Source organism: Capricornis sumatraensis, chromosome X, assembly GCF_032405125.1.
Source record: "Capricornis sumatraensis isolate serow.1 chromosome X, serow.2, whole genome shotgun sequence".
In the NCBI taxonomy this organism is placed as follows: domain Eukaryota; kingdom Metazoa; phylum Chordata; class Mammalia; order Artiodactyla; family Bovidae; genus Capricornis; species Capricornis sumatraensis.
The window spans coordinates 92,504,714-92,520,036 of NC_091092.1; the positions used below are offsets into that span (position 1 = coordinate 92,504,714).

Here is a 15,323-nt window from a genome sequence, read left to right on the forward strand (position 1 = left end):
GAAGGTGAAAATTCTATGTCTGCTTTTAGGGAGCTCCCAGGGGGGGTCTTCCCCTGCCTTAGATACCAGAGCTCTTCCCACTGCCCCATCCCATCCCCACCCCCTTAAGTCCTGCATTGATTTTCTCCAGTCCATTTTTTAAATTAATTTTTTGGGGCCAAGCTGCTTGACATATGGGATCTTAGTTCCCTGACCAGGGTTCAGACCTGCACCCCTTTATTGAGAGAGTAGCATTGAAACATATGCATTACCATATGTAAAATAGATAACCAGTGGGAATTTGCTGTATGATGCAGCAAACTCAACCCGGTGCTCTGTGACAACCAAGGGTGGGATGGGGTGGGAGGTGGGAGGGAGGTTTAAGAGGAAAGGGACATATATATATACCTGTGGCTGATTCATGTTGATGTGTGGCAGAAACCAACACAATATTGTAAAGCAATTATCCTCCAGTTAAAATTAAATTAATAAAAAAAAACCACCTGCACACTTTGCAGTGGAAGTGGAGTTTTAACTATTGGACTGCCAGGGAAATCTTCCAGTCCATTTTTTATGGTTGATAATCCATAATATTCTCTCTCACACTTGCACCCACACCCACACACCTGACAAGGTCTTCCACCAGCACTGTCCCTTGACCACTGGGTTTACCAGAGCCCCCAGTACCCATCAGAATAGAGGCCACAAAGGGCACCCCCCCATAGAAAGTCACTTGACCAAAGGCTTTCACTGCAGGGGGCACAGGTTTGGTCTGTGGTCTGAGTTGGGGAGGCAGTGAGGAAAACTGCAAAGACCCAGTGAGAACCACAGAGCTGCTCACAGGTCCACATGCAACGTGTGCAGCACAGGGTGTACACACATACTTACACTCAGACATCTCTTGTTGCTAATGGGAAACACGCCCTGGGCACACTAGGATGCGTAGGTACAGCCCCTGCTCTGCTGTGAGGTGGGGCAAACCCTCCAACAGGCCCTCAGCAGGCCGAAGGGCAGTCTTGATCCTGACCCTCAGGGAGCTCCCAATCTCAAAGACAAGAGACTCTCATTCAGGAAAAGCTAAGTGCGGCTCAGGAAGTGCAAGGGGGTCAGCCTGTCGGGACTGGGGAAGCTCAAGGGAGGGAGAGGCCAGGGACAGGATGGCCAGATAAAATACAGGATGCTTAGTTACGTCTGACTTTCAGATAAGCAATGAATAATTTCTTAGTATAAGCATATGTCATGCATACTTAAAGTAAAAATGTATTTGTTGCTGTTGTTTATTGTTTTAGTCGCTAAGTCGTGTCTGACTTTTACTGACCACCATGGACTGTAGCCCACCAGGGTCCTCTGTCCATGGGATTTTCCAGGCAAGAATACTGGAGTGGGTTCTCATTTCCTTCTCCAGGGGATCTTCCCAACCCAGGGATAGAACTTGCATCTCCTGCATTGGCAGGTGGGTTCTTTACCACTGAGCCACCAGGGAAGCCCCAAAATGTATTATGCTATACTAAAAACTTTTTGTTGTACATTTGAAATTCAAATCTACTTTTTTGGGGTGAATTCCAAAAGCTCTAGTTGAGAAGGGATTCTAATAAATGAAGTGGAGCCAGGCCTCTGAGGTGGCACGAGGCAAGCTGTGGGTTCTACCCAACTTCCCTTCAGGGGGTGCCTGAATGCTCATGACAGTGACATTATTTCAGGTATAAGCTTGAATCTGGTCTTATTTACTAAAAAAAAAAAAAAGTCAACAATTTAAAAACCTGTGGTACTTGACTATTCCAAAGAAGGGTGGCTTGATCACACTTGCTGACCAAACTGCATGGATTAAGATGTTGTGAAGCCTTCACTAGGACTATCTGGCTCAGGAGTAACACAGACCTCAGTTAAATCCCAACACCCTCACTTACTAACTGTGTGACCCTGGGCAAGCCTCTCCATCTATCTGAGCCTCAGTTTCCTTGTGCGGAAAATAGGATAACAATCACAGCCCCCTGGTTTGGAGGAGTCCATGAGACAAAGAAGGGAAAGTACATAGTCCCCCCAGCCCCCCAGCAATGTGGCTTGAACTTGAAAGCCAATATAACTGCACATCCACAAAGAAACAAAACTATGCACACAGACATATAAACCCACGTGCCACAGGCTGCAACCCAACACAAAGCTATCAACATACCGAGAAACACATGCAAACCCAGTCACAGATGAACACAGAATCCAGCCCCACTCTCTGACAGTTCCTCAGATCAGGGCGGGATTTCTACTAGAGACAGAATGGCAGAGAAAAGACAATGGTACCCCATCCTTCATTCAAATTCAATGAAAATATAGAAACCAAATGCAATCATAAGTTTCAAGAAGTATAACAGTTTGGAATTTTCTCATGACAACTTATTGGTACTGAAATAGCAAAATCATTCCAGAAATTGTTTTTGGTAGCTTCATGGCACTGATTGGCAGGTGCCCTGAGCATGTGCTTCTGGGCTTAGTGGCAGAGTAGGTCTACCCCATAGCTGAGTTTGAGGACAAGGACTTTCCCACTGGAACTGGACCCTCACCTCTTTCCGCGAATTTCAGCTCCCAGTTCTCCCCTTCCCTGGCCAGCAGCACCCCCTCTCCCTTCTCCCAGCTGTAGCCTTGGCTTAATCTCAAGACAGCTAATAGGGCCACAGACTGGAACTCAGCCATTAACTCCCTGGTGACCTAGGGGATTGCTTCACAACTCTGGACCCCAATTTCCCCATCTGAAAAATGGGGAGAGTATTGTGTGCTTCTCATTGTAGGAACTGGTGAGATGCTACTGTGGGCAGAAGCCAGCCCTGGCACTCAGGCCTCTTGACCCCCAGTGCATGCTTCTCTCAGCAACCCCCAGATCCCTGCCTCTCCAGGGTGTGAGATAGGCCCCTGAGACAGCTGAATTCCTGGGGGTGGGGTGGGGTGGGGAAAGAAGAGGGAGTGGAAAAGAACAGCAAATAAGAAAGTGTCCTTTGGGAAGCCAGCTCTGTTGGGGGTGGGGAAGGGGAGCCCCTCAGCTTGAGAAAAAAGCAGAGGATAAAGGTGGGGTAGCTGCCCCACCTCTTTCCACCAGCCCCTTGAATGTGAGGTCCAGCCCAGCTGCACTGCTCTGCTTTTGCAGCCAAACTTGTTTGGCCTGGCAGATGTTCTCTCTGGAAGTTTCAACACAAAGCTCTGTCAAGTATGAGAAGTACAGGGGGAGCTGTCTATAGGAACCCTCTGGCTAGCTCAGAGTTCTTCCTTGAAGTGGATTGGTCTTGTGAACATAAGGACTCTGCAGAAAAATGGAGGCATCTTCTGCAGAGTGAAGGCATTTTAGGAAAGTGGGAGCCATTCTGGAAAGTAAGGAGCTTCCTAGAGTGTTCCCTTTTGAAAACTGGAGAAACATTCTGTAAAATAGAGGTTGCTTTGATAAAAAGGGAAAAAATTTCTTCAATTTCTTTGCAATATTCCATTTCTGCAATGTGGAGAAGGTTTCCTCAAAATGGAGTGACTTTCTATAAAGTGAGGCGCATTCTATAAAGACCCTTTTGTGAAATGCATGACATCTATAAATGGAATCTGACAAAATACAATACTGTTCTGTAAGATGGAGGAACTCTTTTGTAAAATGAGGTTCCTTTTGTAAAGTGAAAAACATTTCTGTAAAGTGTGGACCCTTGTGTAAAGTGAGAACCTTTCTGTAAAATGGGACAACAATAGAGGATGGTGAGGGTGGGGGTAAACTAGAGAGCATATGCCTCACGGAGAAGGCAATGGCACCCCACTCCAGTACTCTTGCCTGGAAAATCCCATGGATGGAGGAGCCTGGTAGACTACAGTTCATGGGGTCGCTTAGAGTCAGACACGACTGAACGACTTCACTTTCTCTTTTCACCTTCATGCATTGGAGAAGGAAATGGCAACCCACTCCACTGTTCTTGCCTGGAGAATCCCAGGGACGGGGGAGCCTGGTGGGCTGCCGTCTATGGGGTCGCACAGAGTTGGACACGACTAAAGCGACTTAGCAGCAGCAGCATGCCTCACTTAAAGCAGGGACAGCAGCTTCTCCCCTTTTTCTAATTGTCACCTTGCAGTAACAGGGCCCCTGCCTTTTCAGGTCTTCCAATATTTCAAGAAAATCAGAAATCCAGATTTTTGTGTGAAATTTCCTAATTTTAAAAACACTGAGTAGGTCAAATGAAATTTGTGAGTCAGATTCAACTTGTGGGCCACCACTTTGCAATACCTGAGTTGGATGGTCCTTAAGGCCCCTTCCACATCTGCTGTTTACTTCCTGCTCTATCTGACATGCTATGGCCCTGGGGTGGCAGCTTGAGTCTCTACTCCACCCTCTGGAAGGGCCCAGTCTCCTAGGGACCTGAGCAGTTTCAGAGTGCTGGCTCATGCAATACTTGTCAGCAGTTCCCTGAACTGGAATCTGCCTTTTATTCTGTCTTGTCTTCTGCCCTGTTTAGGATGCCTGGTGAAAAAAAAGCAGGAGATTGCAAGAACTTTTAGAACTCTCTGGAACTCAAGGTGCTTACTTGTTTGTGGAGGATATAAGGTATGAGGATTCAACTGTTTGTTGAGCTCCTACTCTGCTCCAGGCATTGTTTCCTATATGGCACCATCCTAACAACTCTGTATGCTATTAGCTCCGTTTTATAGATGAGGAAACTGAGGCACAGAGAAACAAAATAACTTGCCTGAGGAAGTGGTTGAACTGAGATTGGATCCCAAGTGTGTTTGTGTCCAGAGTCACAGAGCACATCCTCACTCAATGTCTGCTGAATTGGGAAAGAAATCACATTGAAGAGAGGGGGAGGGAAGAGAACTTTCTAAAGGAAACGGGTTTTGAATTCAGTTGTCCAGGAAGTGTTTTTTCACATATAGATGGACTGGGCACAGTCCTGCAGGCAAGGGAAGAAAACTGAGCAAAGGTTTAGATACTAGGGGTGGGGCAGTGAAGCATGTTTGAAGGGCACAGTGAATAGAATCCTGGGTTTGTAAGAATAGGAAAGAATAGAAGGAAGGGGCTGAAAAGGCCAAAAGATAGGCAGGCACTCTCCTCCTCCACCAACCACTGCCACCAAGATACAGACCCATAGGGGCCATGCAGAGATAGGCACTAGCACAGAAACACATATACACAGTCTACATACAGAGAGACCCACATACAGAAACAACTGGAAAAGGCTCATGGGCTCAGACAGAGCCAAGGTGACACAAAACAGGAACACAGGAACACTTAACATATGCAGACCTAGAGACACACACAGAAACACATGGATATATAATAACATACACGTGGAAATACATAATAACAAGAACATTAAGATATACACAAAACAGACCCATAGAGACAAAAACAGTTAGGCAGCCAGGCACATGTGCCCTCATGTGCATACATACACACACACACACACACACACAACAGCCGCAAGGGAGCACAGACAGCCTATCCCTCTTGCAGTTTCTGGATTACTGTGAAGGCCTAACCAACTCCTCCCAGAGTCTCTGGACCTGAGGCCAGAGAAGGCTGGGAGTGGTAGCTCCACCCCCAGGGAGGGGCTGGGGACATAACAGGACAGGAAGGGAAGGGAGTGGAGCTGCAGCTGGGAGCACTGGGGGCAGTAATTACCCGGTGCTGGGGCTGCCACGCTGGCTGGGATTTCCCTCCCCTTGAGGACAAAGCCACTGGGGAATGGCCCTTCTGACCCCTGCTGTGTGTGACCCCAGAGCCCCCAACACTTACCCATCCCTCCTCCCTACTTTCCTGAGGCCTGGTCAAAATTGAGATTTGGTGACACAGAGAAATCATGAGGGGAAAAAGAGAGAGACCGGGACAAAGACAGGGAAACTACAGAGACCCAGAAATTTGGAAAGCTAGAGAGGGAGTCAGGAAAAAAGGGGTGGGGCGAGTCAGAAGAGAGACAGTGACACTGAAAGATGCAGGCCCAGAGAGGCAAAGGGGACAAAAAGGGCAGACCAGGGCCACTTGTTGAACATGGCTACAATGTGCTCTACTTGTGGCATTTAATCCTAACAACCCTAGGAGGTGAGGATGCTAACTCCATTTTGTAGATGAGAAAGCTGAGGTTCAGAGGGATGAGGTGATTTGCTCAGGATCACATGAAAGTAGAAAGTGGCAGAGCTGGTGGGGGGGCTCTCACCACTGCCTGCCCCTGCCAGGGACATGAGAGAAAGGGGTTCTCCGGAGACAGAAGCTGTCTGGAGAATCAAAGTCCTGAAGTCCTGAAGAGATGCAGTGTGAAAGAGCCCAGCACCTTCCCTGCCCCCCTCCCCTGTGTCCCGGTGGGGGTGGGGGAGGGGGCCGTGGCTACACCTGGAACGCATTAGGCAGGGAGGCCCAGTCTAGGCGAGTCGGGAAGCTGCAGAAGGGGGAGCAAGGGAAGGTGAAGGTGAAGTTGAAGGCAGCAGCGTGGGAGGTGGCAAGGGCGTAGAAGGCCCAGGCAGAAGAGCTTCTATGCCAGCTTGAGCTTCTTGGGGCCGTGCTGCCAGTCCCGCCCTTCCCTTCCCGCTTTCTTCAGGAGCCCTCCCTCCCTGACTTAACCCCTTCTCAGTGGAAGTGCCGCTGAGGGCTGAAAGCTGCCAGCAACAGCAATGGGAAAAGCCTTCAGTTCCCTCTCTGGGCCTCAGCCACACACCTGTGCCCTTCACCCTCCCGTCCTTAGTCTGGGGCCCAGATGGACACAGTTGACACTGACTGGGCACTGCCACACAGATGCCCCTTTTCCAGGCTCCTCAGACTCAGTGCATTCTAAACCCCAGCTCTACCCCAGCTCCTAGTGGCTCCTCCTCCTGCTTCCCCACCCTAGGAACTGCACCTCCAGCCACCCAGTTCCCTAAGCCAGAGATTTGGCTTTCTTTGAGACTCCTCCTGCTCCTTCAACTCACTTGAGTCCAGCCAGACCCCAAGTCCTGTAGACTCAACTTCTTCGGAGGGTAGGAATCCATAGGCTATTTTTCCCAGTCCAGCCTCCTAACTGGTTTCCCTTCCGTCCTCAGGGTCCTCCTGAGGTATTCTCCACACCACAACCAGCTTATGAAAACACAATCCCCTTCAATTTTTGCAGCCTGGTGATGGTCTCCCATTGCCTCTGGAGTGAACTCCAAAACTCCTGAGTGCAGGGACAAGTAAGGCCCAGCTAGAGAATACTTCCCCACCCCCACCCTCCAGGCACAAAGGCCTCTTGTCTATTCCTCGAAAGTGCTCTCCTCTGCCTGGGGCTTTGGCACATGTCATTCTCGTGGGCCTGAACAGCTTTTCTGCTTCTCCTTACCTCTGGATTCCTATTTATCCTTCATATCTCAGCTCAAGTGTCCTCTCTTTTACCTGCCTGCCCCCTCTTCATCTGTTCCTGCAGCATCTGTGCTTGGAATTACCTGTCATATCTTCCCTGCTAGAAAGGAGCTCCACGAGGACAGGGACTGAGCCTGCCTTGTTGTCCAGCCAGCAACTCAGAGGGCCAAGCAAAAAGTAGGTACTCAATAAACATTTGTTAAAGAAAGAAATGTCCTCCTCCCTCCTCTCTTTCACTCTGCCTTATCTGCTCACCAGTAACTTATTGATGCCCTATTATATACCAGACAAGTGTGATGAACAGGTCCTCAATGTTACAAATGGGGAAATGAAGGCGTTGTGGTGGGAAGGGAAGCCTGAGGGCACAGTGAATCAGGAGTGCTGAGTTCCTTCTGCTGCTAGCCTCATCCTTGTCTCCAGTCCTCTGTGTTGAGGTATCTTTTGGAGATCTCATGCCTTCCAGGTCCAAGGAACTGGGTATTGGACCCTGGAGAGGCTGAACTCACTGCTCCAGGGAAGACTGCTCTCTACAGTTGAGGGCAGTTAATTCTTCCGGGCTGGGCATCAGGAGACTACACTTCCTGTCCTCTTTCCAGACAGGTCCTAGCCACACTCAGACAGTGTCTGGTCAGCTCCACATCTGCCTAAGGCATTTAGCTAACTGGCCTCCAGAAAGCCAAGGCTGGCATCTGTCTGGGGCACTGTTAGCTACCACTCACCCTTGAAGGACCAAGTAGCCCCAGCCAGGCCGTCCCCTAGAGGCAGAGGAACCTGAAAGGGTGGAGGAATGGGGGTGCCAACCATCTGCAATTGGAGACTTCAATTCTCTTAGTCCTTTTTGTAGCTACCTTTGTTGTATTTGTTTGGGAGGTCCCAGGTGACTAGGAACCAAATCTGGGTCCTTTCTCAGACACTCCTCTGGAATCTCAAACTGCTGCTCTCCAAAAACCACCAGCAGAGCCTACCGCCCCCTCCTTTCAGGAGTCCTCTCTTCTCCTTTCCATGAGCAACCTTCCTTTAAGGCCTCTCAGGATGCCCTTAGCAGGGAAAACATGGAGGGAGTCACAGGAATTTACTAATGTTTGGTTTGCTTTTCAGGAGTACTCCCTTCATTCTGTGCAACAGCCAATACCCTGGGTATATGTGAAATGGATCTCAGATTTATGCAAATATACTTTAAAAACTGCTCCTCCCCCCATCCCAAAGGGCTTTTCTAAGGCAAATTTTGGGCAAGTAATGAATGATTCACCTGAAGGTGACTCTGCTGACCTCACTATCTATGTCTTCAAGGATGGGACTGGCCCCCAGAACCATGTACACTTTCCCCATGAGCTGCTGTGTGGCTGGTGGTACTCACTGGCAGTGGGAAAACGCCCAAACATCTCTGGCCTAGACCTCTCTTCAGAGCTTTCCAACCCAGGTGTCCCTCCAGGACTCTCAAATGCAACAGCTTTCAAATGTACCTCAGTATCTTCTCTCAAACCTGCTCCTTCTCTTGTAAGTAGGTGGCCCCACCACTATCCACCAGGTCACTGTAGTTGATTTCAGAAAACAACTCAGAAACATCCCAGACTTTTTGCTCTTCCTCAGCCTCTACATCCAAGATCTGTCCATGTTAGCACCAAAATACCTCTCAGATCTTACCTTCTGCACCTGCCATTTCTATAATCCAAACTGCCATCACCTCTTGCTTGGATGACTGCAATCCCTACCTGCTTGTCTCCAACCCCACTCTTATGCCCCTACCATCCACTCTTCCACATACAGCCATGGGGAATTCTCAAACAGCCATATCTGAGCACATCATTCCCGGTCAAAATTTCCCTTTGCCCTCAGGATAAAGTTCCTTCATCAGCCTTATCTTTCTGCTTCTCCCAATGTCAGCCCCTGTCCCAGGATGCCTCATGTCTCAGTGCCTTTGCTCATACTGAACGTCCTACCTGAACTGCCTCCATGTTCCTCCTAGCTCCGAAAACCTTGCTGACACCCTTCTAGACCCCTTCCTTTGGGCGAGGCCTTGTGCTGGATGCTGCTGATACCAAGGTTTCCTCTGTCCCAGAGTCCCAGAACTGTAACTGCCTTCCAATTTGAATGGCCAAATGGCAGCCATTCACAAGACCTGGGCATAAAGGGTAAACTGAGGCTCCCAGTGTCTGTGCTTATATGGGTGAGAGGTTGACTCATTCCTTTTAGCTTAGATCCCATGCCTCCCTTCAGGGTTGGAAGATACGGTGAGGTGACCAAAAAAGGGCCCTGGGAAAACAACATCAGAGTAGAGGTTGATGTGGTATCCTAATGATACTGACTTACTGTAGGATCACAGCTAAACTGCCTCTCAGAGTCTCCATGGTCCCAGCTCAAGAATGGTGCCCATTCTAGGCTATATATCAGAATCACCTGGGGAGTTTTCATAATTGATTCCTGGGTTGCAACCCCAAGATTCTGGAGCTCTGAGGTAGAGTCTGGGAATCACATTTACTTTTTCAAACTCAACAAGGGATTCTGATTTTCATCTAGTTTAGGAAATCCAGGACCAGATGGTGACAAGGGACCTTTCCAGCTCCAATTCTAACTCTTAGCTTGACAGATGATGCCCTAGGCTCCAAATCAGGAGAAGCCAGCCCCTCTTGCTGCCTCCCTCAACTCAGTCCTTCCACTACCCACTTTAACACCAGGCTTTAAGGCTTTACAACTCTTTCAACTGAGCTAAGGTCAAGTCCCAAGCTATCTCCCAACCAGCATCTAGAAAGATATTCCCAAAGCTGAGGAAGAGGGTAGGGTTCTTCCCAAATCTCTATGAACAAACCTATACCTGGGAAGTCCTTTCCGACTCTCTCAAAGCACTCTCTTGTATCTCAGAGAGGTTGAGTTATCTCAGTAACCCAATAAGGCCTCACATTTTATTAACCTGGGAAATGGGCATAAAATAATCATCCAACCCCTGGATAGGAATCAGGGTAACTAAAAGACAAAGCACTTTGAAGCAATTCAAAGCTTTCCTATGGATAATATATTAATATATTATTTTAAAAAGCACCCCCCACACACACACATATACCACCAGGATGGACTGCTGGCTCCTAAGGATGGTGATTCTATAAAGGCTTCAGCAGTCTGAGGGAGGAAGCCAGGAGGCACACAGAAATGTTAACATATGGACTAAAAATGTTTCAACCCTTTAATTGAAACTTAAGACTCTCTCTCTCTCTCTCACACACACACACACACACACACACACACACACACACACCCTACAATCACCAACCCTGCCCTCTTTGGGCCAATTATAGGCGAGTCCTGTAGAGAAAGAAGCAAGTCACTTGTGCCTACTCCTGGGTTGGCCAGGCAGTGGGGGAGGCGGGCTCTCACGCCCCATGCTGCTGTGAATCACATGGCTCAGTGCTTGTCTTGCCAGGGCCTGAGTAATTCCTCCGCCTCCACTTCAGAAGGTTTTTCTTTTTTTAAATTTTATTTCATTCTGCAGGCTTTGCAACCACTATCTCATAGATTCCTCATGGCATTCTATAGATGAGGAAATTTGAGGCTCAAAGAAGGAAAGTCACTCACCCAGGGTCCTACAGTGAGTTAGTGAGGAATGGTTGAATGAGAGGTCAGGTCCTTCCCTGACACCTTTCTTATTCCCACTTCTCATCTTGAAGTGAAAAAATAGAAAAAGACACCCACCAATGACTAAGGCTTTTTAATACTGTTTGTCAGTCCTAAAAGAAATCAGCCCTGAATATTCATTGGAAGGACTGATGCTGAAGCTCCAATACTTTGGCCACCTAATGCAAAGAACTGACTCATTAGAAAAGACCCTGATGCTGGGAAAGATTGAAGGCAGGAGGAGAAGGGGATGAGAGGATGAGATGGTTGGATGGCATCACAGACTCGACGGACATGAGTTTGAGCAAGCTCCAGGAGTTGGTGATGAACAGGGGAGCCTGACATGCTGCAGTCCATGGGGTTGCAAAGAGTTGGATATGACTGAGCAACTCAACTGAACTGAACTAAACTACTAAGGCAGGGACTTCATTGGGAAAAAAGAGTGTCGGAAATTTGTGCCGCTTTTTGTGGGGAGGAGGGGAGTGATTCATGATGGGTATTGTGATTGTAATTTGGAAGGACTGGTGGAGTGGGAAGAATCACTGCTGTGTATTGATCAGAGGCCAGAGACCAGGGGCCCAGATGCTGCCCAGCTACTGACTCCCATACCAAGAGTATCTGGAGGGCAAGAGTTCAGTTGTCCTTCTCTTAGACAAATAGTTACTGAGGTCCTACTATGTGGCCCCTTTGTGTCTGTTTAGACATTTGTTCAACAAGGATTTATTAAGCATCTATTGTATGCTAGCCACTATGCTAGTTGCTGGGGATCCAGTGATGAACAAAACAGATACAATCCCCTTGCCCTCATGGAGCTCACATTCTAGTTGAGGAAGACAGGCAATAAATAAGTAGACACATAGAATAAGATAACTGCATATGTACTAAGCGCAAGGATGGAAGTGCACTGGCAACTTCGATGGACACCCACAAGGGCCCCTACCTAAAGTGATCAAGGAAGGTCTCTCAGAGGAGATGACATTTGAGCTGAGACCTGAAGGGTAAGAAACAAGCCAGGTGGAGAGCTGGGGGAAGAGCTGCCAGGCAGAGGGAAAAGCAGATGCAAAAGCCCTGAGGTGGGAGTGCTCGTGGCATGTTTTGGGATCTGAAAGAAGGTGCTGCAATAAAGTGGGTGAGTAACTTGCTCCACACAGTGTCTGTCAAGGGGAGTTTGGAAAATCAGCAGGAGCAACATGCAGGCAGGGTGTTAAAGGCCTATTGTTAGCTGATTTATCTCCAGCCCATTTGGAGTGAGCCCCTGAGGTTCCATGACTAGCTCAAGGTCACAAGAAGAGCAAGGGACACAAGTTGCTCATACTTATATGCTTTGCTAATGCTACCTGGTGCTGGTCCACAGTCCCCTAAATCTGAGGAGCCTGGGATGTGGGCCCTGGGAGGTCCCAGAGGCTCAACAGCTCCTTCATTGTTGCCTAGTGGAAGGCACTGTGCTTCCTCCATAGCTCCTGGGCTCAGGTCCACATGGGATGTTCCCAGATAGAGGTGGCCCTGCTGGACTCCTCAGACACTCAGGTCTTTGCAGCACGAAGGCCTCTCCAGGCAGCGGGCAGTGGTCCCAGCCTGACCTAGAGCCACTCCACTCTGCAAATCCAAGTTCAAGCATCCTGACTTCTCACAACCAACCTTGTAGTCCTGTACCTCTCCAGCTCTGCTACAGCTGGCTTTTGCACCACCCCCTCCAACCATCACCAGCTTTCTGCTATCTTCCTACCTATCACCACCTCCAGCCCTTCCCTCCAACTTGATCTCCAAGGTCCACCTCTTAAGACCACCTTTCTCTCTCATCAGCACCTTTCACTCCCTCCTTCCCTTGTCCTCCTGCCACACACACTGGCAAAACCCCAACCTTGGATCAATCCAGCATCCCTCTTTTTTTTTTTTTCCACTCATACTCCAGAGCTGCTGAATAGTACAGGAGAAAATCACATAAGCAGAAAGCTTGGCATTACTTTCATGGTCTCCAAGCTCAGTTTGGGGAAGCAGAAAGACCATAGACTTTGGACTCAAACAGATCTGTTTTGGAATCCTGTCTCCATACTAGCTGTGTGACCTTGGACAGGTTACTTAACTTCTCTGAGCCTCAGTTCCCTCACCTACAAAATGGATATCTACTTCACAGGAGGCTCCTGAAGATGAAATAAAAACCCATGTAAAGCACCCAGCCCGGTGCCTGGCACAACGTAGGTGCTTGGCAACTGGAAGACTCCTTTTCTCCCATTCCCCCAAACAAACCCCAGTTCCTCCAACCAAATCCCCCTTCCTGCCTTGCAATCCTACCCCTTTTCTTAGAGTGCTCCCTCTCCCATTAGCCTCAGCAGATAGAAGAGAAGGGGGTCGCAATGGTTGAGAGGGCACAGTGGACAGAGAGGAGGCGGGAGTTGAGGGTGGGGGTGGGACTGGGGTTGAAAGAATTAGAAGGCCGAGGAGCAAGGGAAGGGGTTGGAGGTTGAGAAGAGTCAAAGGGCTGTGGTGAGCGAGCCGGCCCTGAGAACAAGAACTCGCTCCTAGGCCCACGGCTTGGGCTCCCATTCTCTCTCAATCACTCACCAGGCCGGGGCTGTGAGCCCTCCAGGTGGTAGGAGAAGCGTAGGGCCCGGTGGTGTTGTGGACTGGGGCCGCAGGGCAAGACCCGGGGGCCTGGAGCGACGCCCAGGCTGGTGTCCGAGGGTCCGGCAAACTGGGGATCCAAGAGGCTGCCGAGAGCCGAGCCTGAGCCCCTGGGCACCGGCAGTCCGGGTTCCGAGGCTCCAGGGTCCGAGTCAGCATAGGCCGGTGACGCGGCGCCGGGGGAGTTCGCGGTTGGGTGTTCGGGCTCTGAAGGCCCGGCGCCCCCCGGGGCTCGGTGGCCGTGCATAGTCCGGGCCTGGGCGCGGGTCCCGGGCTCCCCGCTTGGCTCCAGCTCCTGGGGCGGAGGCACGGGCGGAGGAGGCCCGGCGCCCGGCGGAGCAGCGGCCTCAGGCTCGGGGGGCGGGGCTGCGGGCTCAGCCCCACTGCGGAGACTCTAGCCCCCAGCCCGGGCCCGGGCCAGCAGCCGTGGCAGCGGTGGCAGTACCAGCAGTAGCCGCGGCGACCGCCGCGGCGGTGCTAGGCATCGCCGGCCCCGGCCCCGCGCAGGGAGTGGGTTCGGCGGGGCCGGGGGCCCTCTGGGGAGCGCTGTCTATGCGGCAGCGGCTGAGTGAGGGTCGGGGGGTTGCGCTCGGCGTGGGCTCTCTCGCGAGCAGTGAGCCACTTCCGTGGCCCAGGGGCGAGTGGCCGGTCAGTTCCGAGTTCAGGGTCTCTTCTCTCTCCCCAAATGGGAATCGATCTAGGCTCTCTTGGCTGTTCGGAAAGGGTTCTTCCTCCCGCCGCAGCGGAGGCTAGGGGGCGGAGGGGAGGAAAGGAGAGGGAAGGGGAGGGAGGGAGGAGAGGATGGCGGTGGCGGGGGGCGCGCCTGTGTGCCGCGCGCTCGGGCTGCGGGGCTCTCCCTTAGCCAATGCCTCCAGACGATGCTCCAGCAGCGGGGGCAGGGGAACAGTCTAGGCCCGGCTCCACCGTCCTCTCCAGCCTCGGCCTGGGTCTCCGCGGTGGCGGGCGGGAAGGAGCCTGGAGAAGGGGGGGTGGAGAGGCGGGAGTCGTCGCTGAAGCAGCCACAGCCACAGCGGCGCTGGGACCCAGTTGCCTGGGTCCCGCCCCCTCGCTCAGAATTTGCGCCTGGCCACGCCCCCTAACTAGGGCCGGCCTCTATTCTCGCTACGACCGCCCTCTAGGCCCTCCTCCTTAAAAATTCCTCCTCAGCCTGCCAACCGCATCACCCCTGGTCCAGCATAGGCAAGTCAAAGGGCTCAACCTTCCCAAATCTGCCTTTCTGTCCTATCTCAGGTCTGTCTCTCTCTGCTCATTCTCAGTCTCTTTCCTATCAACCTTTCCAAATGTTCCAGAGTTTCTCTAGAGCTTGGCTCATAGGGGACTTGCCTTTCATACTCAGCTCAGATCAGATCTCGTGGTCATTTTAACACCTTTGACCAATAGCCTCAATTCCCAGGATTGTCGCATCTGCCTGGCAACATCCCAACCTTGAATCAGCCCAACTGTCCATCTTTTCTATGCCTGTGCCCAGGCAACTAAACACTGCGGGAGAAAACTGTTCAACCTCACAGATTTGTGCCACTATAAACTCATGGTTCCCAGCTTCCACCAGGCCTTCCGTTCTGATCCACAACCCTTCTATGCCTTCCCGACAGCCCCCTCTCCCATGCTCCACAACAGCCTTTTCTAACGTCCCTTCTCCTCAATCCCCCTTCTTCATCTAATCCCTGACCCTCAGCAGATGACCCCACCTCCTACTTCATAAAGTAAACAGAAGTCACCAAAAAAGGAAGTTCTGGACTTCTTGCTACCAAACCTACAGTCTGTCCTTTGCTCCTTC

At 50.7% G+C, this 15,323-nt stretch overlaps 1 protein-coding gene across 1 annotated transcript in view; it reads right to left on the reverse strand.

The window, feature by feature from the left end:
* FGD1 (FYVE, RhoGEF and PH domain containing 1) overlaps positions 1-13,772 on the reverse strand; it is a 37,148-nt gene extending 23,376 nt beyond the window's left edge. The window contains exon 1 of the mRNA XM_068962136.1: positions 13,466-13,772. Within this exon, the coding sequence (XP_068818237.1) occupies positions 13,466-13,772 (307 nt within the window). The remainder of the gene's footprint in view (positions 1-13,465) is intronic.
* Between the last annotated feature and the right edge of the window lie 1,551 nt (positions 13,773-15,323).